The sequence below is a fragment of the Humulus lupulus genome, chromosome 1 (assembly GCF_963169125.1).
Source record: "Humulus lupulus chromosome 1, drHumLupu1.1, whole genome shotgun sequence".
Taxonomy (NCBI): domain Eukaryota; kingdom Viridiplantae; phylum Streptophyta; class Magnoliopsida; order Rosales; family Cannabaceae; genus Humulus; species Humulus lupulus.
This window is the reverse complement of record NC_084793.1, coordinates 33,345,678-33,359,311: the sequence shown is the minus strand read 5'-3', so window position 1 is coordinate 33,359,311 and position 13,634 is coordinate 33,345,678. Positions and strand designations below refer to the sequence as shown.

The following is a 13,634-nucleotide window of genomic DNA, read 5'->3' as shown; positions in this document are numbered from 1 at the left end:
ATCTAATTATTTAGTAATTTTTTATTTATTAATTAACTTAATTTTGTAGGTTGTGATTTATACTAGAGAGATTTTTGCCTCGAAATTTCTATTTCAAGCACACATTTGAGGTTTTTAAGTTTCTAAAAATGCAATAATAAGTTATTGTTAATTTAATTATTTAGTGATACTTATTTAGTAATATTTTATTTATTAATTAATTTAGTTTTGTAGGTTGTGAATTTAATAGCAAAGTGCATTGCAAAGTGAAGTAAATTTGCTAGCTAGGATTATTAATTGCAAGAGGTACGTACATTATCTTATTTCTTGTTTTAGTATTATTAAATTTTTGTTAGAGAAGTCTAAATATCTTAAATATTCATCCATAGTGAAGTGGGTTCTGAAATTAAAATTGTGTATTGCGGTGACAACAGATGGTTGAGAACTGTGTCTTTTAGTGAAGTATGTTATGGAAAATTTGTTTGTGTGTTGCGAAGCTATAAGAAATAAACTTATTGTGTGTTGTTTGAATTGTTTGACTTTTTGTTAACAGATGGTTAGATCACTATTATAGAGAAAATGTTGCCCGATTTTGTCTAGAATTATGTATTCTGGTATTATATTTGAATTGTATTGTGCTTATTTGACTGGATTTGATTAGATTGACAGATGGATATGTTACTAATGTAGAAGAAATACTGCCTAATTTTTCATATGCTCGGTCATATGCTTATTTAGTTTTGTTTGTTTAATTTTTCATAGACATGGAAGAAGATATTGATAGAAAATTGATGTCAGTGAATAGGTTATCTATGGAATATAAAAACGGGGTCGATTTATTCTTAAGATTTTGTTCGGAAAATGTGAAAGACCTAAAATTTACTTCTTACCCATGTGTTAAGTGTGGAAATGTAAGGAAAATAGATCTTAGTAAGGTCAAACAACACTTATTTTTCAATGGATTCGAAAGTAGTATATACAATATACAATATTACATCTCGTTGGGATGACATCGACTGTGTCAATCCAAGCATAGATGAGGATGTATTCAGTCAGGATATTTCAAGTCTTTACGTATGCAAAGAGGACATACTTCAATTTATTCGAATGAAAAAGATTGGACAAGAAGTTGTCGTTTGCTACATGAGGTATTTCACACGTTTTTTAATTAACATTTCTTATTTGATTTATTTTAACAACAAATTTCCCAAATTATATTTTAGACTACTTTTTTTTAATAGGTTGTTATACAACTTTTTGGTAGAACACGGCGCCAAATACTACGGAATATACACTAGCACAGATTAATAAAATGCGACAACACTGGGCGAACCATATGCTACCGATAGTTCAAAGTCATCGTCCCACATATAGGTTTTTGTTTTTGTTTACTTTTTCTGTCATACTATATGTCTAGCTAGCTAGTGTAATATTTGTTAATTTTGTATGTTTAACAACAAATATTATATTTTTCTATATTTAGCTAGCAAAAACATATTATATACACATTTTTTTATTAATGAAAATTCACAATTAAAATTTGCATATAATTTAGATTTTTTAATTAATCTATTTAAGTCTATTTCAAAAAAAAAATTAATATATTTAATTCTATTAATTAATATACTGAAAATAATTATTTAAAAAAATATATATATATAAAAACCAATGATGACTCTCAGGGGAGACTTTGTATACATTCAACGTTTCCCCCTAGGAGTCATTATAAGGTGTAAAACGTACACCCTATGATGACTCCCAGGGGGAGACGTTGAATGTCTACAAAGTCTCCTCCTGGGAGTCATCATAGGTACCTACAACGTCTCCCATGGAGAGACTTTGTATACATTCAACGTCTCCCCCTGGGAGTCATCATAGGGTGTAAATCGTACAGCCTATGATGACTCCCAAGGGGGACGTTAAATGTCTACAAAGTCTCCCTATGGGGGTCATTGTATGGTCACTTATAATGGCTCCTTCAACAACATCTCCTGTAAGGGGAGACATTAAATGTCTACAATGTGTGGCCCCTGACCCTACTAAGCCTCTAATCAAAGTACTAAGCCTTAGGGAAATTGAGACGCTACAATATGGCTAATGTAAAGACTCAAAGATAAATAAATAAATAATAATATTTATTTTAAGTGGTGGGACCCACTTACTTTATGTTTTGGCAGACTTTCCTTTTTCTTTTCTTTCTTTTCTTTTCTTTTTCTTTCCTTTTCCTTTTCTTCCCGAGCACCTCTCCTTCTTCTTCTTCTTCTTCTTCTTCTTCTTCTTCTTCTTCTTCTGCTTTTTCTTCATTTTTTTTCTCTACAATAACCCACGTCGGGGTATCACAAAGCCTTGGCCAGAGTTCCCTTTTGCCACCACGCGCTGGAGCTGGAGCACCAGTGACTGGCGACAACCCCATCCCCAGAATCTCAGGCCCATCGGAGTTACGACGCACACGAATAGAGCAGTCAAAGTTTCGTCGTCAAAACTTTGACCGCACTTTCCGGCGAACCCAGACCTCCGTTCGGTGAGTGGGTGGCACCGTTGGAACCAGCGTGAAGGGAGGAGCGTTGCCCACTAAGGCATTTCAGTCAACTCACTGTTTTTCTCCGGCGAAATTTTGGGTATCTCCGCCCCTTTGGAGGCATTTTCTGGCGACACCGGAGGTTAGTTGGGCAAAGGGGCTGTACTTCCATGATATACTACTCGAGAGGATCGTTTTGATATATTCCATGCATATATTCGTCGACGTTCCCGGTACCGCTAGCAACTGCTCTTGTGCACCGCTTGGGTGAGGTTTCGGAACTTGAATTTTTAAATATGGTCATATTATATGTCGTTGGACACGATTTTGAATAAGGAATTCAATAATGATAATCGTTTGCTCATTTGATGCTCGTAGGAAAATCGTGATATATAGATCCAATTTAATTCGCTCTACGATAATCGTTAAGCTTGGGAGTGTCGCTTGGGGCTCGGACTGAACATTCTTAAGAGGTAGGGACTCAACTTGACTATTGGACTTGTTGTACTCTTATTGAATTGCATTTACATATTCCAATTTTGATATTTATAAAGTGTTTGAAAAATAGAAAACTTAATCTGCATATTTTCTGTTCTGTTCTGTTCTGAGGGCATGGAGTGCCAAATATATTATTTTGTTCACTTAATTATGCAGGTTATGATTTTTTGGTTTTATACAAATGCAGCTGTTATGCTGCCCAATTTTCTAAAATAAAAAGGGAATATGTTTATTTCTTTTCATGTTTACCTGCATTTGGTTATATCGATGAGAGCCATAGTGATCATGATTTGTGCATGTTGTTGTTTCACGACCTAGTCTCTGTGTCATCATAGGTAGATCAGGTGTCCACTCACCTGTAGGTGTAAAGACCTAGCATCTGTATACAGGAAGTGTTCTGAGCCTCCCCATTGTGGTGGTTATCAGGTCCGGCTACCTAGTTTAGGATGTCGGATTTTTTATCATGGGTAACGGGAACTAGGGGTCTAGTGGACTGGGTGATGTGCACTGGTAGCTATCCTCTTATGATTATTTATGGTTTCTCTCTATTTTGGTTTATACATGATGATGTATGTTTTGTTTTAAAAAGCTAACCATGCAGGGGTTTTTATTTAACTTTTGAGTCCTATGTTATTAGTTGCTTTCCTACTGGGCTTTATAAGCTCACCCCCTATATCTCTCCCATTCTAGGATCCTAGTGACGCAAAATGTGGATAAGGTGAATTATCGTTGAAGCTAATGTGTTTAGCTCCCTAGTCCTATCTTTTCAACATTTTGTATTTAATTTGGAACCTATCGGTCTGTATATCTAAGTTAGCTATGTAATAGTTAGAAATGAGAAATGGTAGATGCTAAGTATTATTTTGGTATTTTATGACTTATTAAATTTAACTATTTGGTGACTACATAACTGTGGGGATATTATTGTTCTATGTATTAAGATAAATGATCCTACTTTTATCCGTGATATTTTCATATATAATTATAGGAGTTATTCCGTTGTCCTAACTTATAATTATAGTAATATTTTAAATAAATTAAAGGATCATTTATAAAGACTATTTTCCACCAATGGTCAAATTTTGACATTTGACCACCTAAGCTATGGATATTACAACTCTACCACAGCCTAGGGCTCGGGTTGTGACAGCTAACCAATTATATGGTGTCACCTTTTGTGGTGTTGGGCACCTTAAGGTGCCAAATAACAACACTCTTATTATATATAGCTATCCTAATAAACTTGTTGAAGGCTTTTTTGAAAAAAAATACAATAAAATTTAAATACGGTATATATATTTTTTTTACTAAAATTACTTAATAAATGTTTAGTAAATCATACGTAAATGCTTGCTTGTAATAGTAAATGAAATTCAAAGAAACATATGATATGATAATTATTATTAATGGGTAAAAATCAATATTATAGCAGAGAAAATATCACAATAGAAAATAAAAACCGAAAAAACTCAACTTGGGCCTTCACTTAGTGAAAAGCTAAACTGAACAAAGTATCGTTCTTTTGTTACACAAAAAACAAAATAAGAATTAAAGAGGGTATAGACCAGGGAAAACAACTCTAAAAACTAAATTATGTTGCTAGTGAAAACTAAACTAAGCAATATATGTGACAAAATAAGCAATGATTATTTCAAAGAAAGAGGAAAATGCTTCACGTAATAATTTGGCTTGAATGTCTTCTTCATCCCCTGATTCTTATTCTTCTTCTTGTTCTTACTGTCGACCTTGTTAGCCGTAGTAGTTGAAGCGACAACAATTTTGGCTCCATGAAGAATCGTTCCCATGAACTTCGAACCGATTGAGTAACAGATATATACATCAATGGTGGATTGCTTTATCTTCTCATGCGTTAGACACTCTGCATTCCACCATTTAACCTTCTCTTCTGCCGTCCTCATCAACTCCATATGCCTCTCCAACACCATTCCTGCCAGATGATGAAGATCGCAGCGGCGGATATCGATATCGATATCGCTTCTCCTGTTCCGGAGCCTATTCTCCACAAAACCTTTCACATCAAAGATGGCTTTTCCGATCTCGACGCCGTGATGAGTACGAAGAATCTCTCGAACAGCGGCCACGTCGGTCCCGACGACGACGATTCTTGAGTCGTAGAAGAAGGAGTTAAGTAATCTCTGCGCAAGACGATCCTCATCTAGTAATGGTAAGAAGTAGATGAGAGAGTAGGAGCCGATGGAGAGGGAGAGTAGGTCGTAGCAGGAGTCGCGAGGACCGTCTTCTTCGCGTTCTGCGGAGAGGCCGACGAGGATGGTGCGGCTGCGGGAGTTTGAAGCCACGGTGGTATTAGGTGGAGATTTAAGTGCGTCTTTGAGCCATTTGGCAAGAGTTATTGAAGAGTCGGCGAGGATGGTTAGGGTTCGGTGATCGTCGACGTAGACGGTGTGGGCGGAGGAGTGCGGATATTTGCGGTGTACCACCATTGTTGCGTCTCTTTCTCTTTCTACTGATTCTAGATAGATATACAAAGAGAGAAAGAAGAGAGGGTGAATATATATAGAGAGAAAGGAAGAAGAAAAGAAAAGAAAGAAAATGCAGTGTGTGTAACGGTACTAACTGCTTAAATAGTACAACTGATTATAATTATGGTATTTTATGAGAGTTTGTTTTTTAAATTCAAAGATTAAGTTAAAATTTTAATTAATTAAGTAAATGCGTTAAAATCGTAGATATTTTGGCATAATATCTTAGGGCATGGCTATAGTGCGGGCTTACGGAACTGTTTTTTTCCGCAGTATTATTGGTTGAGAAGATAGTTGCACATGTTTACATACAGAGACAGAGTGAGATAGAGTATGCTATCTTTTTCTTCCCTATTTAATATGTCATTGTACAGACTTAAAAAGAAAAAGTAGCATTATGAGCTCCACCCCAAACTAAGAAACGGTGAAAACAAATGAAGCTGGATCGAAATTTTCAGTCACTCACTCTAGTTGACCTCCACCTACATGGCTCCATCCATATTACTAGCTGATTTGTACTAGTCTTCTCCCACGACAACAGAATACCTGATTGCCCATTGCTTACAAACCCGACCCTTTCCGGTGCTGGTTCCATTCCAGCTTCAATGGTTCTATAATGAGCATAACTCGTTTTCGGCGGACTCATTGGACTGAACGTGACGAACCCACCATCATCATTGCATTCTTAACTCTTTCACGTTTCTTCAATCGGTACGGCATCCGACAACTCCTCTTCCTCGACTGCCTCGGCGAATACTTCATCGACATTTGACGGAAATACGTTGGCGAACTTGACCGAGCCTTCAGCTGCCTGGTCGGAATCCTTTTGCTATAGTTCCTATTAGACTTTTATTTGGACTTTCATTATTTATTTTAATGTTTTATAAAATATGGTGACAAATAATTCGTTGTTGATCTAGTCCATTTAATTTTAGTGATCTCTTGTTTATGGACTTAGTATCTATAGTAATCTAGTTGAGGTAGAAGTGTGAGCTTTTTAGTTAACTGAAGTCTTTGATGAGAAGGCTCAGTCCAATTAGGTTAATATAAGCTAAATCCCCTCCCTAATTCTATACATATGAATAGTCTCATGACTATTTTGTAGTCTGTAGTCTGATAATCTGCTTCAGAAATAGAGGTCCTAGGGAAGAAGACTTAGTTGGTTAGTATTACACTAACAATTCACGTTTTCTCCATGGCTGAATCAGGTATGTTTTCTGTATTCTTTATTTTTGTTTATGGTATTCTAAATTGTATGCAAAATTATTGATAAGATGTTGTATGAATATCTAACAGGTGGTATCAGATTTCCAATTATATACGATTTAGGACCTATAATTATTTGTTTAACCTAAATTGAGATTAATCATTAATAATGACCCTAAATAATTTTCGTTATTATTTTATGTTGAAATTTTTATCGTTAGATCCTAAAATATTAGGGCTTTTGTTTATCTAGAAATTACATTTTTGTTCATTTATTATATGATTAATTTTTTTACGTATTGATGAAGAATTTTGTATTTGAAATTTTATGGGTTTTTCATAAATTTCAAAATTCAAAAATTGCTATATCTCAATTTAATGGTTATTTTTCCAAATACAATTATTGTATGTATTCATTATTGTTTGTGGAATATATTTCATGCTTTAATTTTGTTTATATTCAGCTATTTACACAGTTTTATGTGAAATTTTGATGAATTTTTTTTCAAATATAATCTCTTAGATTTACACTTATTTTCTTGTTTTTTTTTTTCAAAACTTCATAAATCAATTGCCCATGATCCGAGGATGAAAACCACTCAAATACACACTCAAAAATGACCTTTCTCTGGCTGGAAACCCGTCGGACCCGATCGAGTCGCAACCGGGTCGTACGACCGGTTTTCAGGCTTGCTGGAGGTTGAAGAAAACCTTTTCTGATGACGCCCACTCGCGGCAGTGGAGAGTGGGAGCAAGTGCGGCACTTCCAAGAAAAGTTTTACGACGATTGTTTTTTCCAAATTCATTAGAATTTGATTTCTGATTTTTCTATGATTTTTAATTAATTTTTTGACGTCAATAAATATTTATTAATGAATTAATACGATTTTTCAGTTATTAAATCATAATAAATATTTTTGTCATATTTTTTGAAAACTTTCAATCACAAAAAATTATTTGGATATTTGTTCGTTCTTTTGAACATAATCACTCTCCTGATCAACCTTTGTTTTTCCTATACTCTCCACTCAAACAATAGGTTTTCATTTTCATTAATAAATCCTACATTCTTTGTTGTTCTAAAGTGTCAAACTTGATTATTTGATGACTAAATAATGTGTTTTGGTGGGACACATTGCTTTGATCATTCATTCATTTAATGAGCAATATATTTTTATTTTTTGGAAATTTGGTTGAAAATATTATAATTATTATCATCTAAGTGATTTAATTATATTATTTTTCAATGATTGTTTTATCGCCAAATTTCATCAGTTAATAAGAAAAAATAAATTTCTTTGGATAATTGATATGTATAATTATTTGCCCAAAGGAGGTAATTATATATATTAATTAATGTCTCATGAAGTGTGTTGATTATAATGCATGTTTAAAATTATTTGACCAAAGGTAATAATTTTTTATGTGTATTTTGTTTGGTTTAAATTAATATATATGATTTGCGCACTACAACAAAAAAGGTCATTTGCGTCAGTTTATAACTGCCACAATTGAGTTTTTGCGTCAGTTTAATATGTGACGCAATTGCCCATGACGCAAACCAGATGTTATTTGTGTGAGTGGGGCACTGTCACAAATCTGGCATTTGTGGCAGTGCCCTACTGACACAAATGACCCTCTAGTTTGCGTCAGTTGGGCACTGACGCAAATGCTATATTAAAACAAATATAAATTAAATATTTTAAAAAACCACCAGGAAACAAAACTAAATTTATTTATTTCAAAACCAAACTTATAATATAAAAAATACAATATCAAACTTAAAATTGATTGAATACAAAATACAAAACAAATTTACAAACTCTAAGAAAATGAAAATTTATACAAAAATAAGATATTCCCATAGATATTACAAGTCTCAATACCTCATAATTTTTACAATTTTTTTTAGATATCAAGAGTTTACACAAACAAAAATCAAACAAAACAAAACAAATTTCTCCATTGATTGCCTCCACCAAGCACCCCCCACCACCACCCTAATCATGAGCCATAGCCATGACCGCCACCTGCAATAGAAAAGAGATTAGAAAGAAAAAAAAAATGAAAATGAGAGAGAGAGTGTAATGAACCACTAATCTAGTCTATTTGGACCATTATCCAACTATACATACAAATTCTTACTAAAACATACATTTGCGAAAATACCATAATTTATTATAAACTTGTAGAAACAAAGGTTACTTTCATAAAAATAAGTAGGATATGGGTACCCATTGTCTTTAAAACAAAAATAACTTAAAGTAAAAAGAGTTACATAGAAAATGCGGAAAATACATGTAAAACCATAAAAAAAGTAAAATGAGACTACATCCTCGAATCAAATAACGCTCGGCCCCTTGACTCCATTCACCATCGATACACATCCTCTAAGCGTCACGAATCTTTCCGCCTCTAAAGCTTATTTCCTGCACATAAACAGAAAGGAATGAGCCTAATGCCCAGCAAGGAAAAATCTAACACATAGTCATACACATCAATTTCATAATAACGTAAAGACATATCATAACACATAATACACTTATTATAATGGCCATTATTACTTGGGGTCCCATAGACTAAACAAGCTTATGCCCATGAGATTAGTGGGGTTCTACCAGCTAAATAGGCATATGCCCACAATCTTTTTGGGGTCTTGTTAGTCAAATAGGGCATAAGCCCAAGCCTACAAACATACACAATCATAACATATTCATAACATATCATAACATAACACATAAGATAACATAAACATAAACATATAGATTCTAGCCTATTTTCCTTACCAAAGTTACCGGGATATGTGGACTGAGTTGGGACTTTTTGGAGCACTCCTAAAACCATAAGAAAGAGTGAGTCTAAAGAAGAAAGGAGATGAAATGAAAGGGATGGAAAGACTAAACCATTTGAGAACACATGCTTACCGAAACTTATGTGCTCAAGAACTTAGATTCCCTAACCAAAATGAAGATTAAGGTAGAGATTGAGTAGAAGACTATGAGAAAGAAAATAACATAATACAGAAATGAACTAGAGTTTTGGTTACCTCAAAGACTTGAAAGACCAATCTACACCTCAACCGAAATACTATAGAGCCTCACTTCCCAAAGTGTTTGATAAGCTTATGATGTTTAAGCTTATGATTTTCCCAAACCAGGTGTTTACACTCTCACACTTACTTAACACTAGCAGCTTCTGAACTTAGAGCAAAAGGTGAATAATGGCTGGGTACTAGGTCCTATTTATAGAGTTTGGGAATGAAAGTATCTTGATTTTACTTGAATAAAAATAATGGCTTTTTAGGTAAAAATCATTTGAATAATCGTTCAGCAGAGGCTGAAGACTCGTTCAAAAGATGTTGGACTTATGGAGGAGTTTGAATGGCTGAAAGGAAAAGAATTCAAAAGTGTTTGAATTTATGCTGGAGGAGGCGATATATCGCCCCTTGTAGGCGATATATCGCCTGGGCTAGTATGCCCGAGGCGACCGTGCATCGTCTCGTGTTTTCCGTATCTACGTGCTGCGATATATCGGCACACACTAAATAATTAAACACGAAATTACACATTTTTAGCTAAGTTTGAATGGAGTAAACAGCCTTGACTAAGCCCTCAACGTATTCAAAGCTGTTGGCTGACCCTATAACATTCAAACTTTACTCCTTATTAAATTTAATCCAAAAAAAAACTTAATCCTTAATCACCATTCATAACATGTGCTTAAAATCCTATTGGTTGATGTCTAAACCTTATAATATAATAAATATAATCCTTAATATCAGTCATATTAATCAAACCTTAGGTTATACTTAATATTCTTCAACTATAGATTAAACTTAGAAAATCTATAAGTACTACTATGAGTGTCCAAATAATTCCCGGTCTGAACCAAAAATCCACAGTAACAAAGATAATACTAAACATACTATAATACTACTAAACAATTAGCTAAGTAAAGTTCTTGGACTCTACAGAGAGGCCCATGAACCCAACTGCCGAGCCTAACCCAGCCCCGTGACTTAACCCATGTGCGCACCCAGCCCCTGCACGCACCCATCCCCGTGAACCCAGCCCCCTCCCCCGCACGCACACACCCAGCCCCGCTACCCCTGCCCCCCCCCCCCTTGTGCGAACCTAGCCCCTGCACGCACCCATCCCCGCAAACCCATCCCCCCCCCCCCGTGCGCACACCCAGCCCCGCAACTCAACCCCTGTGCGCACCCAGCTCCACTACCCAACCCCTCGACCCAAGCCTCACAACCCCAAACCCAACCCTGTCCCGATTCGAACCTCTAACAAGAGAGAGAGGCTAAGAGAGAGAGAGAGAGAGAGAGATTGAAAGGGAGAGGTGAGAAAGAGAGAGATTGGTTGAGAGATAGAAATCAAGAGAGAGTGTGAGAAATGGAGATATGGGGGCGGCTGGTAGAGAAATTGAGAGAAAAATATGTTAGGGTTAAGGTTTTGGCTGATAGGTTATGGACCCATATTTAATTAAATATTAAAATTAAAATTAAAAATAGCATTTGTGTCAGTTTGTAACGTCAGTTTGTAACTAACGCAAACAAGTTCATTTGTGACAGTGCAAAACTGACACTAATGAACTTGTTTGCGTCAGTTGCAAACTGACTCAAATGCTATTTTTAACAGTGTCAGTCTTATTAATGATGCAAATGCCCTTTTATTTGTGTCATTTTCCAACTGACACAAATGCTCAAACTGAGTCAATCGCGTCAGTCAACGTCGTTGACTGACGCGTTTGACTGACACAATTGCCATTTTTTGTAGTAGTGGCGAATTTATTTCCCAAAGGTAATAAATTCTTAATTTATATATTCTTTTTTCTATTTAAACTTCATGGAAATAGGTCATATGTGTGTTATATTCTCACCCCAAAGGGGAGTTTGTGAGGACCGTCTTGACTTTATTTATATATTTTCTTGATATGCTCATCATTTAATCAAGTTTTGTCATTTTTCCTTTATCTGGTAGTTTCTTTTTCTGTGAACAACAACAATGCTTCAATTCAAATTCTGACTAGGTCCAACTACAAGAAGTGGAAACGAGATGTGGATTTTAGTTTGGGAATCATGGACTTGGACCTATGCATGTGTGAAGATCAACCTGCTGCTCTTACTGATGCGAGCACTACTGCCCAACGAACTCTCCATGCACAATGGGAAAAGTCAAATCGTCTCAGTCTTATAGCTATGAAAAGATCGATTCCTGAACATCTTTTGAGTGGTCTGCCTGAGACCACTAATGCCAAAGAGTTTTTAACTAATGTGGGAAAATTGTATGACACTGGTGAAAATGTTGAAACTGGATCTCTTATGGATGAGATTCAAACCATCAAGTATGATGAAAATAAAGGAGTAAGGGACTTCGTTCTGAAAATTGTCAATATTCAGTCAAAGCTAAAAGACCGTAAGGTTCCTCTACTTGATTCCTATATTATTCATCATGCTCTCCATGCTCTTCCTGCATCTTTCAGTCTCATTAAGACAACCTACAACACTTATAATCAAACATGGAGCATAAATGACCGAATTTCAAAGTGTGTGGTTGAGGAAAACAAGCTGAAAAAGGAGAAGAATGAGTCACCTCATTATGTTTCTCAACTCAAGACAAATAAAGGAAAAGGGTGATTCAAAAATCAGAGGAACAACACTCCTAAGAACACTGATAATAAAAGGGAGCATAACAATGGACAGAAAAAGGAGAGTGCTCAATCGAAGTATGCTAATGTTAAGTGTTTCGTCTGTGATAAAATGGGCCATAGAAGAACTGATTGTCACAAATTTAAGATTTGGCTAGAAAAGAAGAAAAAACAATCAGGTACTCATTTAGCTTGTGTTTGTTTTGAATCTAATCTAGTTGATGTTCCTATTGATTCTTGGTGGTTGGATAGCGGTGCCACAGTTCATGTTACTACTACTTTATAGTGGCTAAGGGATCTCAGGAAATCAAATCAAAGGGAGTCAAAACTTAAAGTAGGAAACGATGTTGGAGTTGAAGTTTGTTATGTTGGCACATTTATTCTTGAATTACAGAAAAAATTTAAGCTTGTTTTGAACAATACTTTTTATGTTCCTACTTTTAAGAGAAATTTAGTTTCACTTCCGCTTTTGGATAAACAAGGATATTCGTTTCTTTTTTCCAATTCTAAAGTTGATATTATGTTTGACTCCAAAGTTATTGGAAATTATTTTTATTCTGATGGTCTCTACAAATTATCTTTGGCTCCTTTGGTTTCCTCTTTTAATGTTGAGAATATTGTGGCTAAGAGATCTCGTATCAATGAACATTCTTTACTCTTGTGGCACAAACGGTTAGGTCATATTTCCAAAGAACGAGTTGATAGATTGATTAAAGTTGATATTCTTCCTCCTCTTGATGCTTCTGATTTGGACAATTGTGTTGATTGTACTCGAGGGAAGTTAATCAAAACTCGTAATAAAAGTTCCACTCGCAGTCAAAATCTATTAGATATTATACACACTGATATCAATGGGTCTTATTCTACTACTCTTTGTAGGAAGAAATATTTTATCACTTTTATTGATGACTTTTCTCGATATGGTTTTACTTAGCTGATTAAAGAAAAATCGGATGCTCTTGATAAATTCAAAGTATTTCGGACTGAGTTTGAGAAACAATTATTAAAAGTTATCAAGATTCTGTGTTCGGATCGTGGAGGTTTTGAATGACTTTCTAGTCATATCGTTCCTGCGTTTCGGATATGAACCCGAGGTGGAGCTTTCAAAGAGGGATCGTTCCAATGTTTAAGAGCCAGATTGGATAAGTGCTTTGTCAACTTTATAATGTTTTAATAATGGCTCACGAGGTGAGTATTATGGAAAGTACACTGAGACCGGACAACATATAGGGCCTTTTGCTAAGTACTTACAGGATAGTGGTATAATTGCATACTAC

At 35.1% G+C, this 13,634-nt stretch overlaps 1 protein-coding gene across 1 annotated transcript; it reads left to right on the top strand.

Moving 5' to 3' along the window:
• The first annotated feature begins 6,691 nt into the window (after nucleotides 1-6,691).
• On the top strand, nucleotides 6,692-12,346 carry LOC133812566 (uncharacterized). Its single transcript, XM_062246339.1, has 2 exons — nucleotides 6,692-6,704; nucleotides 11,691-12,346. The coding sequence occupies exons 1-2, from the start codon at nucleotides 6,692-6,694 to the stop codon at nucleotides 12,344-12,346; spliced, it is 669 nt and encodes a 222-aa protein (XP_062102323.1).
• Nucleotides 12,347-13,634: the final 1,288 nt, after the last annotated feature.